We start from the raw sequence: 18,152 nt of genomic DNA on the forward strand, positions 1-18,152 counted from the left end.
TGAATATTGTATGCCTTGCTGTTGAAGTCATTTGTTGGCCTACCATATTTTAGAAGATTTTTTTTAATTGTATACTTTATAATACTAACTAAAATGTGATGGGAGATAGAGCATTTAGCCATGATTATAAAACCTTTTCCAGTGGCATGATCATTAGCAACATTCTTACAAGGACTTTCAAAATTAATTTTGATCTGGACATAATTAATGAGGCTAAACTTTGATATGAGGGGCAATCTATACATGGTCAGATAGAATGCTGTCAGACAGACATCTGACAGCCTCACACCCATCAGATACCTTCCACAGGCATAAACTGTTAGATATGTCACGGTGTATTGTCACATGATATCTGTGTTCCTCCTCCGAGTTTCTCCCCTGGGGAGTAGACTTTTCCCCATAGCTTCGTATGGATATGCTGGATGATCCGGCATGTCAATTAGTGTTCACTCTAGGTGTCTTTCACAGGGCGCTGCGCCCTGCCCCTTTTTTAGACACCTGAATGCCGCCCTGCCCATTTGTGTGCGCCCTCCCGCCCCGCACTTTGCTGCCCACCGGACCCCGCCACGCCGCCGGACACATTACTGCAGTGTGCTTAATCACATTGTCTCCCTGCATGAGAGACAGAGACCTCCGCGGCCCGCCCCATCCGCCTCGTCCCGCCCCGTCCTTAACTGTCAACTGCCGCAGCTCCCCTCCTCTGCGAGAGACAGGAGGGCTGGGTTAGCCTCTCCCATCGAGGCAAACCCAGCCCTCCCTCCTCTGTGTGCATGGATCAGTGTGGTGGCCATTTTCAACCAGCTCCGCGGTGTGTGAGGGGGGAACCAGCGCGATCAACTCCTGCAGCATCAGCCCCCAGTAAGTAAAATTGGCAGAAAAAAAGCGGCAATCAAAAATGTGCCCTACCTGGTGCAGTGTGTTTCAGTGCTCTCTACCTGGTACAATGTTTCTCAGTGCTCTCTACCTGGTGCAATGTTTCTCAGTGCTCTCTACCTGGTGCTATGTTTCTCAGTGCTCTCTACCTGGTGCAATGTGTCTCCATGATTTCAACCTGGAGCAATGTTTCTCAGTGCTCTCTACCTGGTGCAATGTTTCTCAGTGCTCTCTACCTGGTGCAATGTGTCTCCATGCTTTCTACCTGGTGCAATGTGTCTCCATGCTTTCTACCTGGTGCAATGTTTCTCAGTGCTCTCTACCTGGTGCAATATTTCTCAGTGCTCTCTACCTGGTGCAATGTTTCTCAGTGCTCTCTACCTGGTGCAGTGTGTCTCAGTGCTCTCTACCTGGTGCAATGTGTCTCCATGCTTTCTACCTGGTGCAATGTTTCTCAGTGCTCTCTACCTGGTGCAATATTTCTCAGTGCTCTCTACCTGGTGCAATGTTTCTCAGTGCTCTCTACCTGGTGCAGTGTGTCTCAGTGCTCTCTACCTGGTGCAATGTGTCTCCATGCTTTCTACCTGGTGCAATGTTTCTCAGTGCTCTCTACCTGGTGCAATATTTCTCAGTGCTCTCTACCTGGTGCAATGTTTCTCAGTGCTCTCTACCTGGTGCAGTGTGTCTCAGTGCTCTCTACCTGGTGCAATGTGTATAATGTGCTCTGTCTGGCGCAAAGTGTAGAATGTGCTCTATCTGGCGCAATATGTATAACGTGCTCTACCTGTCGCAGTGTGTATAGGAGGTTCTACCTGGTGCAGTGTGTATTAGCTGCACTACTGTGTGGTGTAATGTGAATTGCCACTATTATGTGGCCATGCCCCTTCCCCATGAAAAACAATGCCCCTACATTTTTGCTGCATGCCTTCGGCGCGCATTGTCCATTCTTTAACGTGTGGGAATGGGAGGACCAAGCATTATAGTATGTACCTAATTTTGCCCTTCTAACTGAAAAATGTGCCCTCCCGAATGAAAAATGTGCCCTACCCGTGATCAGCACCCTGCCCTAAAAAAATCCTAGAGTGAACACTATGTCTGATTGATCAATATTTTTGGATCAGTCCCAAACATACACAGTACAATTACCTGGGTGCTCAATAGATTGGCCAAATATTTGTAAAGTGTATGCCCAGCATAAAACATTGAAAACCCATTAGAGTATTTTGTTTTGTTTTAAAAATACACATTCCGATTGGTTGAATCATCCTTATCAAATCCATACCTCCCAACTGTCCCAATTTTCACGGGACAGTCCTGTGGAGGGGGGGGGGGTTTGCAGTTGGGAGGCTCCTGTCACTCTGCCTAGCAGAGCAGCGGTGAATAGATGCTGTGCTCATGTGCACAGCGGCTATTCATGGGAGACAGAAGTGCTGGGGGCATGCCAGCAGCTCACAGAGTGCTGGCGATGCCCCCTAAGTGGAATTCGGGAGGCATGGCTTGTGGGAGCATCATCCCCACACCATTTCCAGATGCCACGCCTCCTGTCTGGGCGCAGACGTGGCTTTGCCACGCCAGAGTCCTGCTTGCACCTTCCTCAATATTGGGAGGTATGCAAATCATCTATTACCTTAGAGGCTTTTTTAAAACAGAAGTGGGAAATATTGGACCTATGTGTACAACAAAGATTTGTTTGTTTTGTATAATCAGCTACTTTTTACTATTATTAGATTAGTACTAGGTGCATACACACTGTAGGAATACAGATAGTTGTAAAAGGTTCACAAACTTTCATTATTTTCCTTTGCAAAGCCTTCTGTTCTAATGCCAGCCGAAAAAACATCAAACTCTAAAATCCATAAACATTCAGAAAGGCAAATTAGAAAAACACTGACCGGGGACACAGTAAAGAAAGTAGTAGTATTATCATTTATGTTTGAGATGTCATATCAGATATTTCTTTGTACAACATTATTGAATAGAATGGAATTATTTCTAAAATGAAATGCTTGACTGATAAAGCTATGATAAATTGTGCAAAGAATATCTAATTATTCATTGCCTTTATCCCCCTGTCACATTGTTTAAAAGCATTTCTTTTAACACAATGTGACATCCATTTCATTTCAGACTAATGCTTGCGTTATTTGATATTGAAGTAATTAGAGTTGACATCATCTATTCTTTACTGTCCTAAAAGAACTTCCAGACGGGTCTACTGTTATGTTTTATGCATTACAGGAGCAAAATGCCACAATATTTTGGAAATATTTCTTCAGAAACCCAGTAATCAAATTGTTTGTAATCAAATTTCTCTGCTGAGCTTTGAAAGCTGCATTATTCAATATGCTACTGATTCTTTTCTGTAATAGCAACATACTTTATTAGAAATGCATGTGGCTTTAATACATCTCCATTTGCTGATTTACAGCACTCCCAATAGACCGAAGGAAAAAAACATTGCTTTCGCTCCATAGGCACTCCAGGAAAAATACCTATGTGCTGCTTGTCAAAACAGGGAGTACAAAGAGAATAATCTATGTCAGAGGAGAAGTGCAGCAATTAAAATACCCACTTCATTCCTTTGTTTTCTATGCTGTTTACATCACATAATAATGGTGTGTGTTTTTTTTCTAGCATAGCACAATAAAAACATAAACAAATATTGTGTACATCCATTTAAAACTTATACATTGGGGTATATTTACTAAGGTCCCGATTTTGACCGAGATGCCGTTTTTTCTTCAAAGTGTCATCTCGGTAATTTACTAAGCAAAAATCACGGCAGTGATGAGGGCATTCGTAATATTTTGGAAGTCCTAGGAAAAAATCACGAATCAATACACCATCGGTCAAATACGCCTGCAATTTGGTAGAAATCGGGAATTTACTAAAAAGTGCAAAACACAAACACTGCCGACAATAGCTAAACACTGCCGTGATGAAATACAAATCGTGAAAAAGTGCTAAAAAAAAACAGACCTGCTTTTTTATCCCGTGTTTGTATAGGCATGCACGGATCCATGAGATCCGTGCATGTTTTTCAGTGGGAAGGGGTGGGAAATGTTATAATTTAAAAAAAAAAAAATGCGTGGGGTCCCCCCTCCTAAACCAAACCAGCCTCGGGCTCTTTGAGCCGGCCCTGGTTGCAAAAATATGGGAAAAAAAATGACAGGGGTTCCCCCATATTTAGGCAACCAGCACCGGGCTCTGCGCCTGGTCCTGGTTCCAAAAATACGGGGGACAAAAAGCGTAGGGGTCCCCCGTATTTTTGAAACCAGCACCGGGCTCCACTAGCTGGACAGATAATGCCACAGCCGGGGGTCACTTTTATACAGTGCCTTGCGGCCGTGGCATCAAATATCCAACTAGTCACCCCTGGCCGGGGTACCCTGGGGGAGTGGGGACCCCTTCAATCAAGGGGTCCCCCCCCAGCCTCCCAAGGGCCAGGGGTGAAGCCCGAGGCTGTCCCCCCCATCCAATGGGCTGTGGATGGGAGGCTGATAGCCTTTGTTGAAAGTAATGAATATTGTTTTTAGTAGCAGTACTACAAGTCCCAGCAAGCCTCCCCCGCAAGCTGGTACTTGGAGAACCACAAGTACCAGCATGCGGCGGAAAACCGGGCCCGCTGGTACCTGTAGTACTACTACTAAAAAAATACCCCAATAAAGACATTACACACACACCTTGAAAGTATAACTTTAATACATACATACACACCACCATATACACATACTTACCTTATGTTCACACGAGGGTCGGTCCTCTTCTCCAGTAGAATCCATGGTGTACCTGTTGAAAAAATCCTACTCACCAAATCCAGTGTAAAGGGCTCCTCGGATAATCCATTTGTAATCCACGTACTTGTAAAAATAAAAAAACGGGACACCCGACCACGAACTGAAAGGGGCCCCATGTTTTCACATGGGACCCCTTACCCCGAATGCCAGAAACCCCCTCTGACTGATGTCTAAGTGGGTTTCTTCAGCCAATCAGGGAGCGCCACATTGTGGCACCCTCCTGATCGGCTGTGTGCTCCTGTACTGTCTGACAGGCGGCACACGGCAGTGTTACAATGTAGCGCCAATGCGCTCCATTGTAACCAATGGTGGGAACTTTGTGGTCAGCGGTGAGGTCACTTTCGGTCAACCGCTGACCTCAAAGGTCCCACCATTGGTTATAATGGAGCGCATAGGCGCTACATTGTAACACTGCCGTGTGCCGCCTGTCAGACAGTACAGGAGCACACAGCCGATCAGGAGGATGCCACAACGTGGCGTTCCCTGATTGGCTGATGGAACCCACTTAGACATAAGTCAGAGGGGGTTTCTGGCATTCGGGGAAAGGGGTCCCATGTGAAAACATGGGGCCCCTTTAAGTTCGTGGTCGGGTGTCCCGTTTTTTTATTTTTACAAGTACGTGGATTACAAATGGATTATCCGAGGAGCCCTCTACACTGGATTTGGTGAGTAGGATTTTTTCAACAGGTACACCATGGATTCTACTGGAGAAGAGGACCGACCCTCGTGTGAACATAAGGTAAGTATGTGTATATGGTGGTGTGTATGTATGCATTAAAGTTATACTTTCAAGGTGTGTGTGTAATGTCTTTATTGGGGTATTTTTTTAGTAGTAGTACTACAGGTACCAGCGGGCCCGGTTTTCCGCCGCATGCTGGTACTTGTGGTTCTCCAAGTACCAGCTTGCGGGGGAGGCTTGCTGGGACTTGTAGTACTGCTACTAAAAACAATATTCATTACTTTCAACAAAGGCTATCAGCCTCCCATCCGCAGCCCATTGGATGGGGGGGACAGCCTCGGGCTTCACCCCTGGCCCTTGGGTGGCTGGGGGGGGGACCCCTTGATTGAAGGGGTCCCCACTCCCCCAGGGTACCCCGGCCAGGGGTGACTAGTTGGATATTTGATGCCACGGCCGCAAGGCACTGTATAAAAGTGACCCCCGGCTGTGGCATTATCTGTCCAGCTAGTGGAGCCCGGTGCTGGTTTCAAAAATACGGGGGACCCCTACGCTTTTTGTCCCCCATATTTTTGGAACCAGGACCAGGCGCAGAGCCCGGAGCTGGTTGCTTAAATATGGGGGAACCCCTGTCAATTTTTTTACCATATTTTTGCAACCATGGCCGGCTCAAAGAGCCCGAGGCTGGTTTGGCTTAGGAGGGGGGACCCCACGCAATTTTTTTTTTAAGTTTAAACATTTTTTATTTTTTTTACAAGGTGCACAATGAAGCCCTGCACGGATCTCTCAGATCCGGCCGAGATTCATTGTATTAAAGTCGGCAGTGTTTTACAAGTCACTCACGTAAAACACTGCCTAAAAAAACGAATGACATCGACATCGGAAAAACCGAAAATGCAGAATACGGCAGCTTAGTAAATTAGTCGTAATCAATTCAAAAAGTTGCATATTTACACTTTCGATGTCATTCGTGATTGAACTTTGACCTCAAACGGGAAAATATGAATCTTAGTAAATTTACCCCATTATTTCTACATTACTTGATCTATTAAAAACTAATAAACAGAACATAGGTAATTATAATATGCAGTGCTGTTTCAAACTCGGCATGTGCTATATGTAAGTTGCCAAGTCTGCTCAGCTCTGTCCAGTGGAACATCTATACAAGGTCATAAAAAATAGAGGGGAATCAGAATCAGCTTTATTGGCCAGGTATACTTGCGTATACTAGGAATTTGTCTTTGGTTTGCTATACAACAGCCAAGTAGGTAACAGATAAGCAGGTGGGGGGGTAAGCAAAGTCACACAGATAGGTATACGGTAGGAACACAAGTGAGTTACATGTACGTCTAGTCAGTCAATGTTCAGGAGTTCAGCAGGTGGACCGCTTGAGGAAATAAACTTTTGAGGCTTCTGGTGGATCTGGCGGGGACAGCCCTGTAACGCCTGCCTGAAGGAAGCAAGTTAAACATGCTGTGGCTGGGGTGTAGCTGGTCTTTTACTATCTTCATTGCCCGCTTTTTAGCTCTGGACAAGTACAGGTCCTGGACTGAGGGAAGGTCGGCCCTGATGATCTTCTCTGCGGTTCTGACCACCTTTTGGAGCCTGCATCTGTCCCTCGCACTGGCGGAGCTGTACCATACGAGTATCGAGGAGCACAGTACCGACTCCACAATCGCGGAGTAGAAGAGGAGCAGAAGCTTCTGTGGGATGTTGAACTTCCTTAGTTGCCTGAGGAAGAACAACCTCTGCTGCGCTTTCCCAACAGTGGCGTCAGCGTTGGACCCCCATTTAAGGTCCCGGGAGATTGTGGTCCCTAGAAACTTGAAGGAGTCCACTAGCGATACCACACTGTCAGCAATCGTTAGCGGAGGTGCACTAGATGACTTCTTCCTGAAGTCCTCTATCATCTCGACAGTTTTGAGGGGTTGAGCTCGAGGTTGTTGTGGATGCACCACTGGGCCAGCCGGTCTACTTCCCGTCTATAGGCCGATTCGTCCCCATCCTTGATGAGGCCGATGACGGTGGTGTCATCGGCGAATTTGATGATCCTTACTGATTGCGCCTCTGAGGTACAGTCATTTGTGTACAGGGAGAAGAGCAAGGGTGAGAGGACACAGCCCTGAGGAGCCTCTGTACTAATGGACCGCGCTTGAGAGGTGAATTCCCCCGCTTTCACCACCTGTGTCCTATCTGTCAGGAAGTCTATTATCCAGGAACAGGTAGCTTCTGGGACCCCTAGGCGAAGTAATTTGGGGTGGAGGATGCTGGGGACGATTGTATTGAAGGCCGAGCTGAAATTGACAAACAGGACCCTCGCGTATGTACCGGGAATGTCTAGGTGCTGTAGAATGTAGTGCAGGCCCAGGTTGACTGCATCCTCGACACACCGATTCGAGCGATAGGCGAACTGCAGGCGGTCCATTTGGGGGCCAGTCACAGTTTTCAGGTGATTCAAAACCAGACGCTCGAACGTTTTCATGACCACAGACGTCAGTGCTATCGGCCTGTAGTCGTTCAGGTTCGTGATAGTGGGTTTCTTGGGGACCGGGACTATAGTAGACCTTTTGAGGCAGGAAGGGACTTTCTGTAGCTCCAGCGATTTATTGAAGATCTTGGTGAATATGTGAGCGAGCTGACCCGCACGTGCTCTTAGGGCAGATGGTGACACTCCGTCAGGACCCGGAGCTTTCCTGGTTTTGGCCCTTTTGAACAATGCATCCACCTCTTCTTGGGTGACTTGCAGTGCCTGGGGTTGGCCGTCGGTGTTCGGGGCATCGTAGAGGTGATTGTTTGGGTTGCAGGGGACTTCTTTTGCGAACCTGCAATAAAAGTGGTTCAGTTCATCTGCAAGGTCTTGGTGCATGGCGGTGGACTTTGATGTTTTCCTATAGTTGGTTATGGATGCATTCCTTTCCATACAGATACGGGGTCATTGGTGGAGAGATCGTTTGTCAGCTTGTCCGAGAACCGCTTTTTTGCTAGCCTGATTCCTTTAGTCAGAGAGTTCCTAGTACGGTTGTATAGTGCTCTGTCACCGCTGCTATAGGCCTCCTCTTTGGCTCGACGAAGTTGCCTGAGCTGGGCATTGAACCAGGGCTTGTTGTTGTTGTAAATGTGGTAAGTCTTGGTAGGTACACACATGTCCTCACAGTAGCTGATGTAGGATGTGACAGTGTCTGTCAAGTCATTCAGGTCGGTTGCCGAGGCTTCAAAGACCCCCCATTCCGTACAGTCAAAGCAGGCCTGGAGCTTCATCTTGGCCTCATTGGTCCATTTCTTAACAGTCTTAACGACAGGCTTAACTGCTCTCAGCTTCTGTGTATAGGTAGGGAGTAGGTGGATGAGGCAGTGGTCAGATAGGCCGAGTGCAGCACGCGGGATAGACCGGAAGGCAGACTTGAGGGTAGTATAGCAGTGATCAAGGGTGCGCCCTTCTCTAGTGGGACACGTGACTTGTTGTTTGTACTTAGGTAGCTCCTTGCTCAGGTTAGTTCTGTTGAAGTCACCCAGTACTATAAGCAGAGAGTCTGGGTGTTTTTGTTCTATGTCGGATATACATATGGCCAGGTGGTGCAGGGCTTCGTTCGCGCAGGCGAGGGGGGGGATGTACACTCCCACAAGGACAATTGAGGCAAATTCCCGGGGGGAATAGAAGGGGTTGCAGTTGATACTCAGCATCTCCAGGTGAGGGCTGCATGATTTGCCTATGATCGTGACATTGGTGCACCATCCGTCATTGATGTAGAAGCAGATGCCACCACCCTTCGTTTTTCATGAGAGAACCTTGGAGCGATCGGCCCTGAAGAGACTGAAGCCCGGCAGAGACATCGGGTTGTCCGCAATATGGTCGTCCAGCCACGTCTCCGTAAAGTAGAGGACGGATGACCCTGTAATGCCTGACCCTGCGCTGCCCAGAAGGAGGGACAATTCGTCGAACTTGTTTGCCAGTGAGCGCACATTCGAAAGCAGGATCGCGGGAAGTGCAGAACGGTGCCCTCGCCGCCGCCACCTCACTAGGGCGCCTGCGCGACAGCCTCTCCTCTGAGTCCAGGTCCTTCTACTAGGGCCGACATGAGGGCCTCCGTCATTCTCTTTCCGGGGCCGGTGATCCATTCGCCAGTCAAACCTCCTGAAGAGAACAGGTGGTGAAGTTTCCCCAGAGCAACCACAACAATCAAATTCTACCTATCATTTTATAGAATGTACTTGATAAATGATAGCTGGAAGTTTATTGGATGCACCTGCACCACTTGAAGGTTTGATACCTCTTCCCCATCCAGGTGGTGAAATTTATATTTTGGTTACTAGATACATTTTTTTGCATTCTTGTATTATTTACTAAGGCTGAGTACGCACTACGGCTTCTATGATGCAAGGCAGATGCGATATGCCTGTGAATGACGTCATTCACAGACATATAGGGCAGTATTCAATTCTTTTCACCCCCTTCTACACCCGTTCTGTTTATGCTGACATGCGTGGTATAATCATTTCAGCTTGCTACCCCCGGGGTAGCGAGGGCGCCCAACCCTTTACGCAGCTAAACCTGATTACTATGGGCGTGATATGCGCGACAATGGGGATCACTTTAGAAAGGAGGTTGAGCGTGATATATCATTTGAATACCACCCATAGGGTGTACATACCCTCCAACCCACTAGCGAAACTGATGATATATTGACCAGTGTGTACCCAGCATAATACAAACATAAAGTCAGACTGTGGATGCCATACAAGCTGATATTGACTATAATCACATAAGGGGATATGTATCAAACCTTGGAGAGACACAAAGTGGAGAGAGAAAAATTACCAACCAATCAGCTCCTAACTGTCATTTTACATACTGTGTTTAAAAATGTCAGGAGCTGATTGGTTGGTACTTTATCTCTGCATACATATTCCCCATACTCCTAAAATAATGATACCACTATGAAAAATTCATCCTGAGTAGAACATGTCAGATACTGTATGAGTATGTGTCAGTGCTGCTGTGTTTTGATTACCAGGAGTAATGTAGAGGACCGGGGTGGCTGTTTGGTTAGGTGGATGTACAGTATGGGAAAGTACAAATAGTTTGCCTTTGGCGTGGCACCTCATTTGGATGTACTGTCACTTACTTTTGAATAAAAAATATCCCTTTAAAATGCTATTTTTTTTTAATGAAATTGTCTCTTAAAATGTAACAAATAAAATAAATTAATAATACTTAAAAATACAACAAATGTACATTATAAATACATTTTATATACTTAAACATCTTCAAAAAAAACTTTTATCTGTTTGAAGAAAAAAATCGAAATACAGATGACTCTCATACATCATTGCTGCAGTCGCACCAAGCAACCCCTCTCGGCACGCCAGGTCCCATGAGGCTCTGCTAGTGTCGTATACAGACTCAGTCACACAAGTGTTGCATGTCATTAATCAGCAGAGTCTCCTGGTGTGTCCTAGTCACATCACATTGTGTCTAAGACACATTTTCTGCAAAGTTGCACTGGACCAGGCGCGGATCACTTGCACCAGTCATCTCATGCTGCATGGCGTACTGAGGCTAGATTTATGAAAATACATAGATGTATGTATACTGAAATAAAACTAGAACATTGCAGTACAAACTGCGGGAAGTACAAGTTGGAGTTGTGATGGCGTGTAAAATCCATGATTCCAGTGGTACTGTAACATGCTTATTGAATTAGCAGCTAATTGCCCTCGAAAATCTCTGCATCGCAGGCAAAGGCTATTCAATTAAATAACCTTTACCTGCGCCTAAAATTGGGGATCCCCGAACAGAAACACACTGATTCTGCATAAATTGTGGAAACAATGTGTTTTCTCCACACGTGAACCCCTATTTTACCATTTTTTTGCTGATGTTTCCTTGCAGCTTCATTTAGTTCCCCACTCGGGATTCACACGCATGGCAATCCCTGCTAACTAATCAGTCCGGACGTAGCAATCAGCCTGCAGAGTTAACTGAATATGCCCATACTTACTCCTTCGGAAGATTTTCGTGGCTAATTGGATTTACCCTCTATGTATAATACCCCTTTCACACCACACAAATAACCTGGTATCGATCCGGCATATTGCCGGGTCGACACGGGTCGGCGTGCGGTGTGAAAGGGGCATAGCCGAAATCCCAGGTCGCCTGACCCGGCAAATCAACCCGGGTATAAAGCAGTGTTATACCCGGGTTGAATACCGGGTCAGTGGCTGCGTAAACGGGCTCCCGGGTCGATGCGACCCGGAACCTGTTTACGCCTCTCCCTATCTAGCTCATCTCCCAGCGCCGCCTTCACCTCCGCCCCCCACTGCTATGGCAACCCGCCCGGCATATTGCCGGGTCGGGAAAGCCTGCAGCAGTTGCCAATGCCGGATCCCACCCGGGAAGGATCCGTTTCCAATTCCCGGGTGGGATCCGGCATTGGCAGTGTGAAAGGGGTATAATTAACATCAATAAGTCAGCATGGTGAACAGGTTTTGCAAGCTGGGTCATTTTCATTAATTTCACATTCCACTAAAATGCAGTATATCTTACCACTGAAAGGGAGTTGGAAATAAGAGAACCATCTTGGCCCAGCATGCTTGATACTGTAATTGCTGGCAAATCCATATTTTGTGGATGAAACTGAAGTAGACCATTCTGAGCCATTGGATGACAGAGGGACTGGTATCCTGTTTCCGCCTCCGACAGAGGGACTAGCGCATGCTCTGGTAGTGACGGTGGTGTGATAGGTGGGATGTTAAAGTCTTCATTCTCTAGACTGTGGCCAGGGTAAGACTGTAGGGTGAAAATACAAAATACATATACATATATTATTTCTATTAATCATAAACATATTTAGATTTTCAAGTCAGGTCATATTTACTCAATAAAAGCACAATGTAAACCTTAATAGATGATGGTGCTGCTCTTATAGTGTTTTGTTTGGAACTCTTGTTCCCCAAAGGCATAACAAAGTCAGGCATTTGTAGAATTTCCATTAAGCTCAGTTTTCTCAAGAATCAAAAATCATTTAATAAATTCCTAGGGTCCCATTAAGATTCTCACAGAGTTGAATTGTTGCTGAATATTTTTTTCGGAAGGTCTAGGGAAAACAAATGTAATTTACAAAATCAACATTTGATCAGAGAAGCGTTTACCGTATTGCCAACATATGCGACCAGAGGTTTTTAATAAAGCTGCTTCAGGATAGCATAAATTCATATAACACAGTAGACAGAATATATATATATATATATATGCACTACAGACACTGAGGTGTTAGGATCACTGCAGGCTCACACAGTTCTTTGTGCCTCTGGATTCCCTGGGACATGTCTGATCAGTGGTGTTAAATTGGAACTACAATTCCTCCCCCTGTAATAAATAACTACAACTTTGGGAGTGTATAATCTATTAATCCTATTGGGCCAGCGAAGTTGTTACATCTTCTTCGCCATTATTGGCAATATTAACTTGCCCATTGAATTGTTGATAGGCAGATGGAGATTATTAAACATCCACCGTACTATAACATTTTAGATTTATATATACCCCTGAAAAAGTCCTGTTACAGGGACGAAACGTGTAGGGTTTTAAAGAATCAAGGTGATTAGGATACCCAGTATACATTGGAGAGTCACCTGACACTGAGCTCACACTGAGCTCACCTCCTGGGTTGTTGGGTGGCACTTTTGTTTCCATCTGTTTTAATGTAATCTGGTTGTTCCTTCTAGTACACCTTGTATATAATGTAGAAAATACTATACATTATAGATTTTATGTTGGATGTTACGAATAAACATCGGAATTTTACTAATCAAAGGTTATATTTTGGGTGTCTACATTTCTTGGTGAGAGGGTATTTTGTAGGTAAATTATTTGGCTGAGCATAACTGAACATTGGATCCGAAAGAGATCAGAATATCCACTTCAAGTTGGGATTGTAATCAAGTCCATTAACAACATCATTGAAAGCATTAAGACGTCTAAATCCATAAGATCATATGGATTCATATATGGACAATTGATTGTGATGCTCTAGCGCCCTCCGGGCTATACTTTTGTGTATGTATATATATATATATATATATATATATATATATTAGCTTTTGCTAATTCCATATGTTGGTAGTATGGGTAATGTGATGCCAACTTATATATCCATACTTTATGTACGCTACGCTCCACTCATTAGCTCTGTCAACATAGATCATCCAACAGTTATATTGCTAACGTTGTTCCATTCTCAGTGCTACTACCTCAAAGGAGTACTTCTGTCCACTGCTGCCACACATAAATCTTGACATTCAAATAAAGAAGTGCACACTATAGTGAGACATCAGTGTGGTGTAGTGAACAAGTGCTGAATGATTTATTGATATTACCAAAATACCTAAATATCACTCGGATAGATTAGAATTTAAAGTGCGTATCGCAATGAGCTAGAAATGCCATAAAACAATGGGCCTAATTCAGACCTGTGATTTTGCAGAGGGCTGCAATCAGACAGCCGCTGCCCATAAAGAGTGAAAACCCGGTCCGTGCAAGTGTGTGAATGCATGCGTACGCCATGCAAAAACTTCGCCAGTTAGTGGACATTTGCAAATCCATTCGCATCTCACTCAACATCTACTGATTTTTCCATTCTGTGCAGTCTGTGTGTAGCCCAGGACTTACTCCTACAGTGCGATACAAACAGGCTGATCGGTGCCGGAGCTGACGTCACACACCCTCCCTGAAAAGGCTTGGGAACGCCTGCATTTTTCCTGACACTCCCAGAAAACAGCCAGTTACCACCCCTAAACGCCAGCTTCCTGTCAATCAGCCTGCGTTCGCCTAGCGATAAAAAAAAAGATTTTTTCGCATAATGATCCGTGTGTATGTGCAGTCATGTGATAGTCGGCTGCTGTGCTATTTCGCACAACAGCGATCAGGTCTGAATTAGGCCCAATATTCCTCTCTCCTTTCTGAGCGATCTCATCTTCTTTAGCTTATGCTGGTAACAGGACAGGAGAGACTATCAAGCAGGGAAATTGTGACTTATAATAGTTTCTCTGCACTGTACCGCAAGCTTCTGCTAACATATTGTATACAATATATGGAGTAAAGCAATACTCTACTGGTTTGGCCACATCCCTGCTTCATTAGCGATAAAATGTATAAGATGGCTTTCTAAGTAATATTGGTGCAAATGTATGAAGTGGTGACAACCCTTTTTTATTATGTTTCCACTAAAACAAGGGTTGTTACTGTTTCTCCAAAATGTATGAAGAGACAGAAAATAGAGAAATCAGATAGTTCAGCTGTTAATAAAGCTGCCATGAAAGCCAGCTATGACAACAAACAGTATGGGCACACATACATCTGAGGATAGTGCTATGTGTTACTTTTCAGTTCTGCCAAGATCTCCCAATCATGTCTTTGTGCATGTGCGGTTCTCTTAAATTGGGGTCTATTTATGAAGCAGTGAAAAGAATGGAGAAGTGAGCCAGTAGAGAAGTTGCCCATGGCAACCAATCAGCTGCTACGTATAATTTTATAGCATGAACTTGACAAATGTTACTTAAAAGCTGATTGGTTGCCATGGTCAACTTGACTCACTTCTCCACTCTTTTCACTGCTTCAAGAATAGATCCCATTGAGAGCTCATGGTTTTTGTGACATCATGCACATGCCCAGCACAACAGCTGGGTGTTGATGTGATACAGTACACTACAGTAGGGTGATGGAATCCCGACTAGCGGTGAAATACTGCCCCCAGAATCCAGGCGCCACAGAATTTTATCCCTCTGCGGGTGTCCACGACACCTATGGAGGGAGAATATAACCTGTGGCAAGTACAGCAAGCTTGCAAGGGGCTTTCTAGTGCTCACCCCGCTGCCAGCATACCAGTGGCCGGGATCCCGATGTCGGTATACTGACACCCGGAATCACGGCCTCCGCTTTTTCATACTGATCCACTAATTGGTTTACACCTCTTGCAACAATATAAATAGCAGACAAAACACAATAAAGATAATGGGCTAGATGCATCAACGCTTGGAAAGTGATAAAATGGAGAGTGAAAAAGTACCATCCAATCAGGTCCTAACTACTATGTCACAGGCTGAGTTTGAAAAATGGTAGTTAGGAGCTGATTGTCTGGTACTTTTTTTCACTCTACATTTTATCACTTTTTAAGCGATGATGCATCTGGCCCAATGACTGAGTTAAGTCACTCTTAGCAATGACAATTACAATTACTATCCTTAACTATTATCATAACATGAAATATGACAGCAGTAATTATAATTTTACTGGAGAAACAAAGCACAAGGAAAAAATAAGATTTTAATCACCGGTAAATCTATTTCTCGTAGTCCGTAGTGGATGCTGGGACTCCGTAAGGACCATGGGGAATAGAGCCTCCGCAGGAGACTGGGCACAAATAAAGAAAGCTTTAGGACTACCTGGTGTGCACTGGCTCCTCCCACTATGACCCTCCTCCAGACCTCAGTTAGGATACTGTGCCCGGAAGAGCTGACACAATAGGAAAAGGATTTTGAATCCCGGGTAAGACTCATACCAGCCACACCAATCACACCGTATAACTCGTGATATTATACCCAGTTAACAGTATGAAATATAACTGAGCCTCACTACAGATAGCTCATAACAATAACCCTTTAGTTAGGCAATAACTATATACAAGTATTGCAGACAATCCGCACTTGGGATGGGCGCCCAGCATCCACTACGGACTACGAGAAATAGATTTACTGGTGAGTAAAATCTTATTTTCTCTGACGTCCTAAGTGGATGCTGGGACTCCGTAAGGACCATGGGGATTATACCAAAGCTCCCAAACGGGCGGGAGAGTGCGGATGACTCTGCAGCACCAAATGGGCAAACTCTAGGTCCTTGTAGAATTTTGTTTGACCCCGACCAAGTAGCTGCTCGGCAAAGTTGTAGATCCGAGACCCCTCGGGCAGCCGCCCAAGAAGAGCCCACCTTCCTCGTGGAATGGGCTTTCACTGATTTAGGATGCGGCAGTCCAGCCGCAGAATGTGCAAGCTGAATCGTACTACAGATCCAGCGAGCAATAGTCTGCTTTGAAGCAGGAGCACCCAGCTTGTTGGGTGCATACAGGATAAATAGCGAGTCAGTTTTCCTGACTCCAGCCGTCCTGGAAACATATATTTTCAGGGCCCTGACTACGTCCAGTAACTTGGAGTCCTCCAAGTCCCACGTAGCCGCAGGCACCACAATAGGTTGGTTCACATGAAAAGCTGATACCACCTTAGGAAGGAATTGGGAACGAGTCCTCAATTCCGCCCTATCCATATGAAAATCAGATAAGGGCTTTTGCATGACAAAGCCGCCAATTCTGATACACGCCAGGCCGACGCCAAGGCCAACAGCATGACCACTTTCCACGTGAGGTATTTTAGCTCTACGGATTTAAGTGGCTCAACCCAATGCGACTTCAGGAAATCCAACACCACGTTGAGATCCCAAGGTGCTACTAGAGGCACAAACGGGGGTTGAATATGCAGCACTCCCTTAACAAAAGTCTGAACCTCAGGCAGTGAAGCCAGTTCTTTTTGGAAGAAAATGTACAGAGCCGAAATCTGGACCTTAATGGAACCCAATTTTAGGCCCATAGTCACTCCTGACTGTAGGAAGTGCAGAAATCGACCCAGTTGAAATTCCTCCGTTGGGGCCTTCCTGGCCTCACACTACGCAACATATTTTTGCCATATTCGGTGATAATATTTTGCGATCACATCTTTCCTAGCCTTAATCAGCGTAGGAATGACTTCCTCCGGAATGCCTTTTTCCTTTAGGATCCGGTGTTCAACCGCCATGCCGTCAAACACAGCCGTGGTAAGCCTTGGAACAGGCAGGGCCCCTGCTGCAGCAGGTCCTGTCTGAGCGGCAGAGGCCATGGGTCCTCTGAGATCATTTCTTGAAGTTCTGGGTACCAAGCTCTTCTTGGCCAATCCGGAACCACGAGTATAGTTCTTACTCCTCTCCTTCTTAGTATTTTCAGTACCTTGGGTATGAGAGGCAAAGGAAGGAACACATACACCGACTGGTACACCCACGGTGTCACTAGAGCGTCCACAGCTATCGCCTGAGGGTCCCTTGGCCTTGCGCATTATCTTTTTAGCTTTTTGTTGAGGCGGGACGCCGTCATGTCCACCTGTGGCCTTTCCCAATGGTGTACAATCATTTTGAAGACTTCTGGATGAAGTCCCCACTCTCCCGGGTGGAGGTCGTGCCTGCTGAGAAAGTCTGCTTCCCAGTTGTCCACTCCGGGAATGAATACTGCTGACAGTGCTAGCACATGATTTTCCACCCGTCGGAAAATCCTTGTGGCTTCTGCCATCACCATCCTGCTTCTTGTGCCACCCTGCTGGTTTACATGGGCGACCGCCGTGATGTTGTCTGACTGGATCAGCACCGGCTGGTGTTGAAGCAGGGGTCTAGCCTGACTTAGGGCATTGTGAATGGCCCTTAGTCCCAGAATATCTATGTGTAGGGAAGTTTCCTGACTTGACCACCGTCCCTGGAAGTTTCTTCCCTGTGTGACTGCCCCCCAGCCTCGAAGGCTGGCATCCGTGGTCACTAGGACCCAGTCCTGTATGCTGAATCTGCGGCCCTCTAGAAGATGAGCACTCTGCAGCCACCACAACAGCGACACCCTGGCCCTTGGAGACAGGGTTATCAGCCGATGCATCTGAAGATGCGACCCGGACCACTTGTCCAACAGATCCCACTGGAAGATCCTTGCATGGAACCTGCCGAATGGAATTTCTTCGTAAGAAGCTAC

At 45.7% G+C, this 18,152-nt stretch overlaps 1 protein-coding gene and 1 long non-coding RNA gene across 4 annotated transcripts in view; one reads left to right on the forward strand and one right to left on the reverse strand.

Moving 5' to 3' along the window:
- TOX (thymocyte selection associated high mobility group box) overlaps window positions 1–18,152 on the reverse strand; it is a 367,184-nt gene that overhangs the window by 142,870 nt on the left and 206,162 nt on the right. For all 3 annotated transcript variants that reach the window (XM_063923770.1, XM_063923769.1, XM_063923768.1), the window contains one exon: window positions 11,891–12,133. In XM_063923770.1, the coding sequence (XP_063779840.1) occupies window positions 11,891–12,133 (243 nt within the window). The remainder of the gene's footprint in view (window positions 1–11,890; window positions 12,134–18,152) is intronic.
- The window catches only part of LOC134928258 (uncharacterized), a 93,507-nt gene continuing 76,050 nt past the window's right edge, over window positions 696–18,152 (forward strand). Inside the window, exon 1 of the long non-coding RNA XR_010177873.1 lies at window positions 696–858. This is a non-coding gene — a long non-coding RNA (uncharacterized LOC134928258). The remainder of the gene's footprint in view (window positions 859–18,152) is intronic.

The sequence above is a fragment of the Pseudophryne corroboree genome, chromosome 5 (genome assembly GCF_028390025.1).
Source record: "Pseudophryne corroboree isolate aPseCor3 chromosome 5, aPseCor3.hap2, whole genome shotgun sequence".
In the NCBI taxonomy this organism is placed as follows: domain Eukaryota; kingdom Metazoa; phylum Chordata; class Amphibia; order Anura; family Myobatrachidae; genus Pseudophryne; species Pseudophryne corroboree.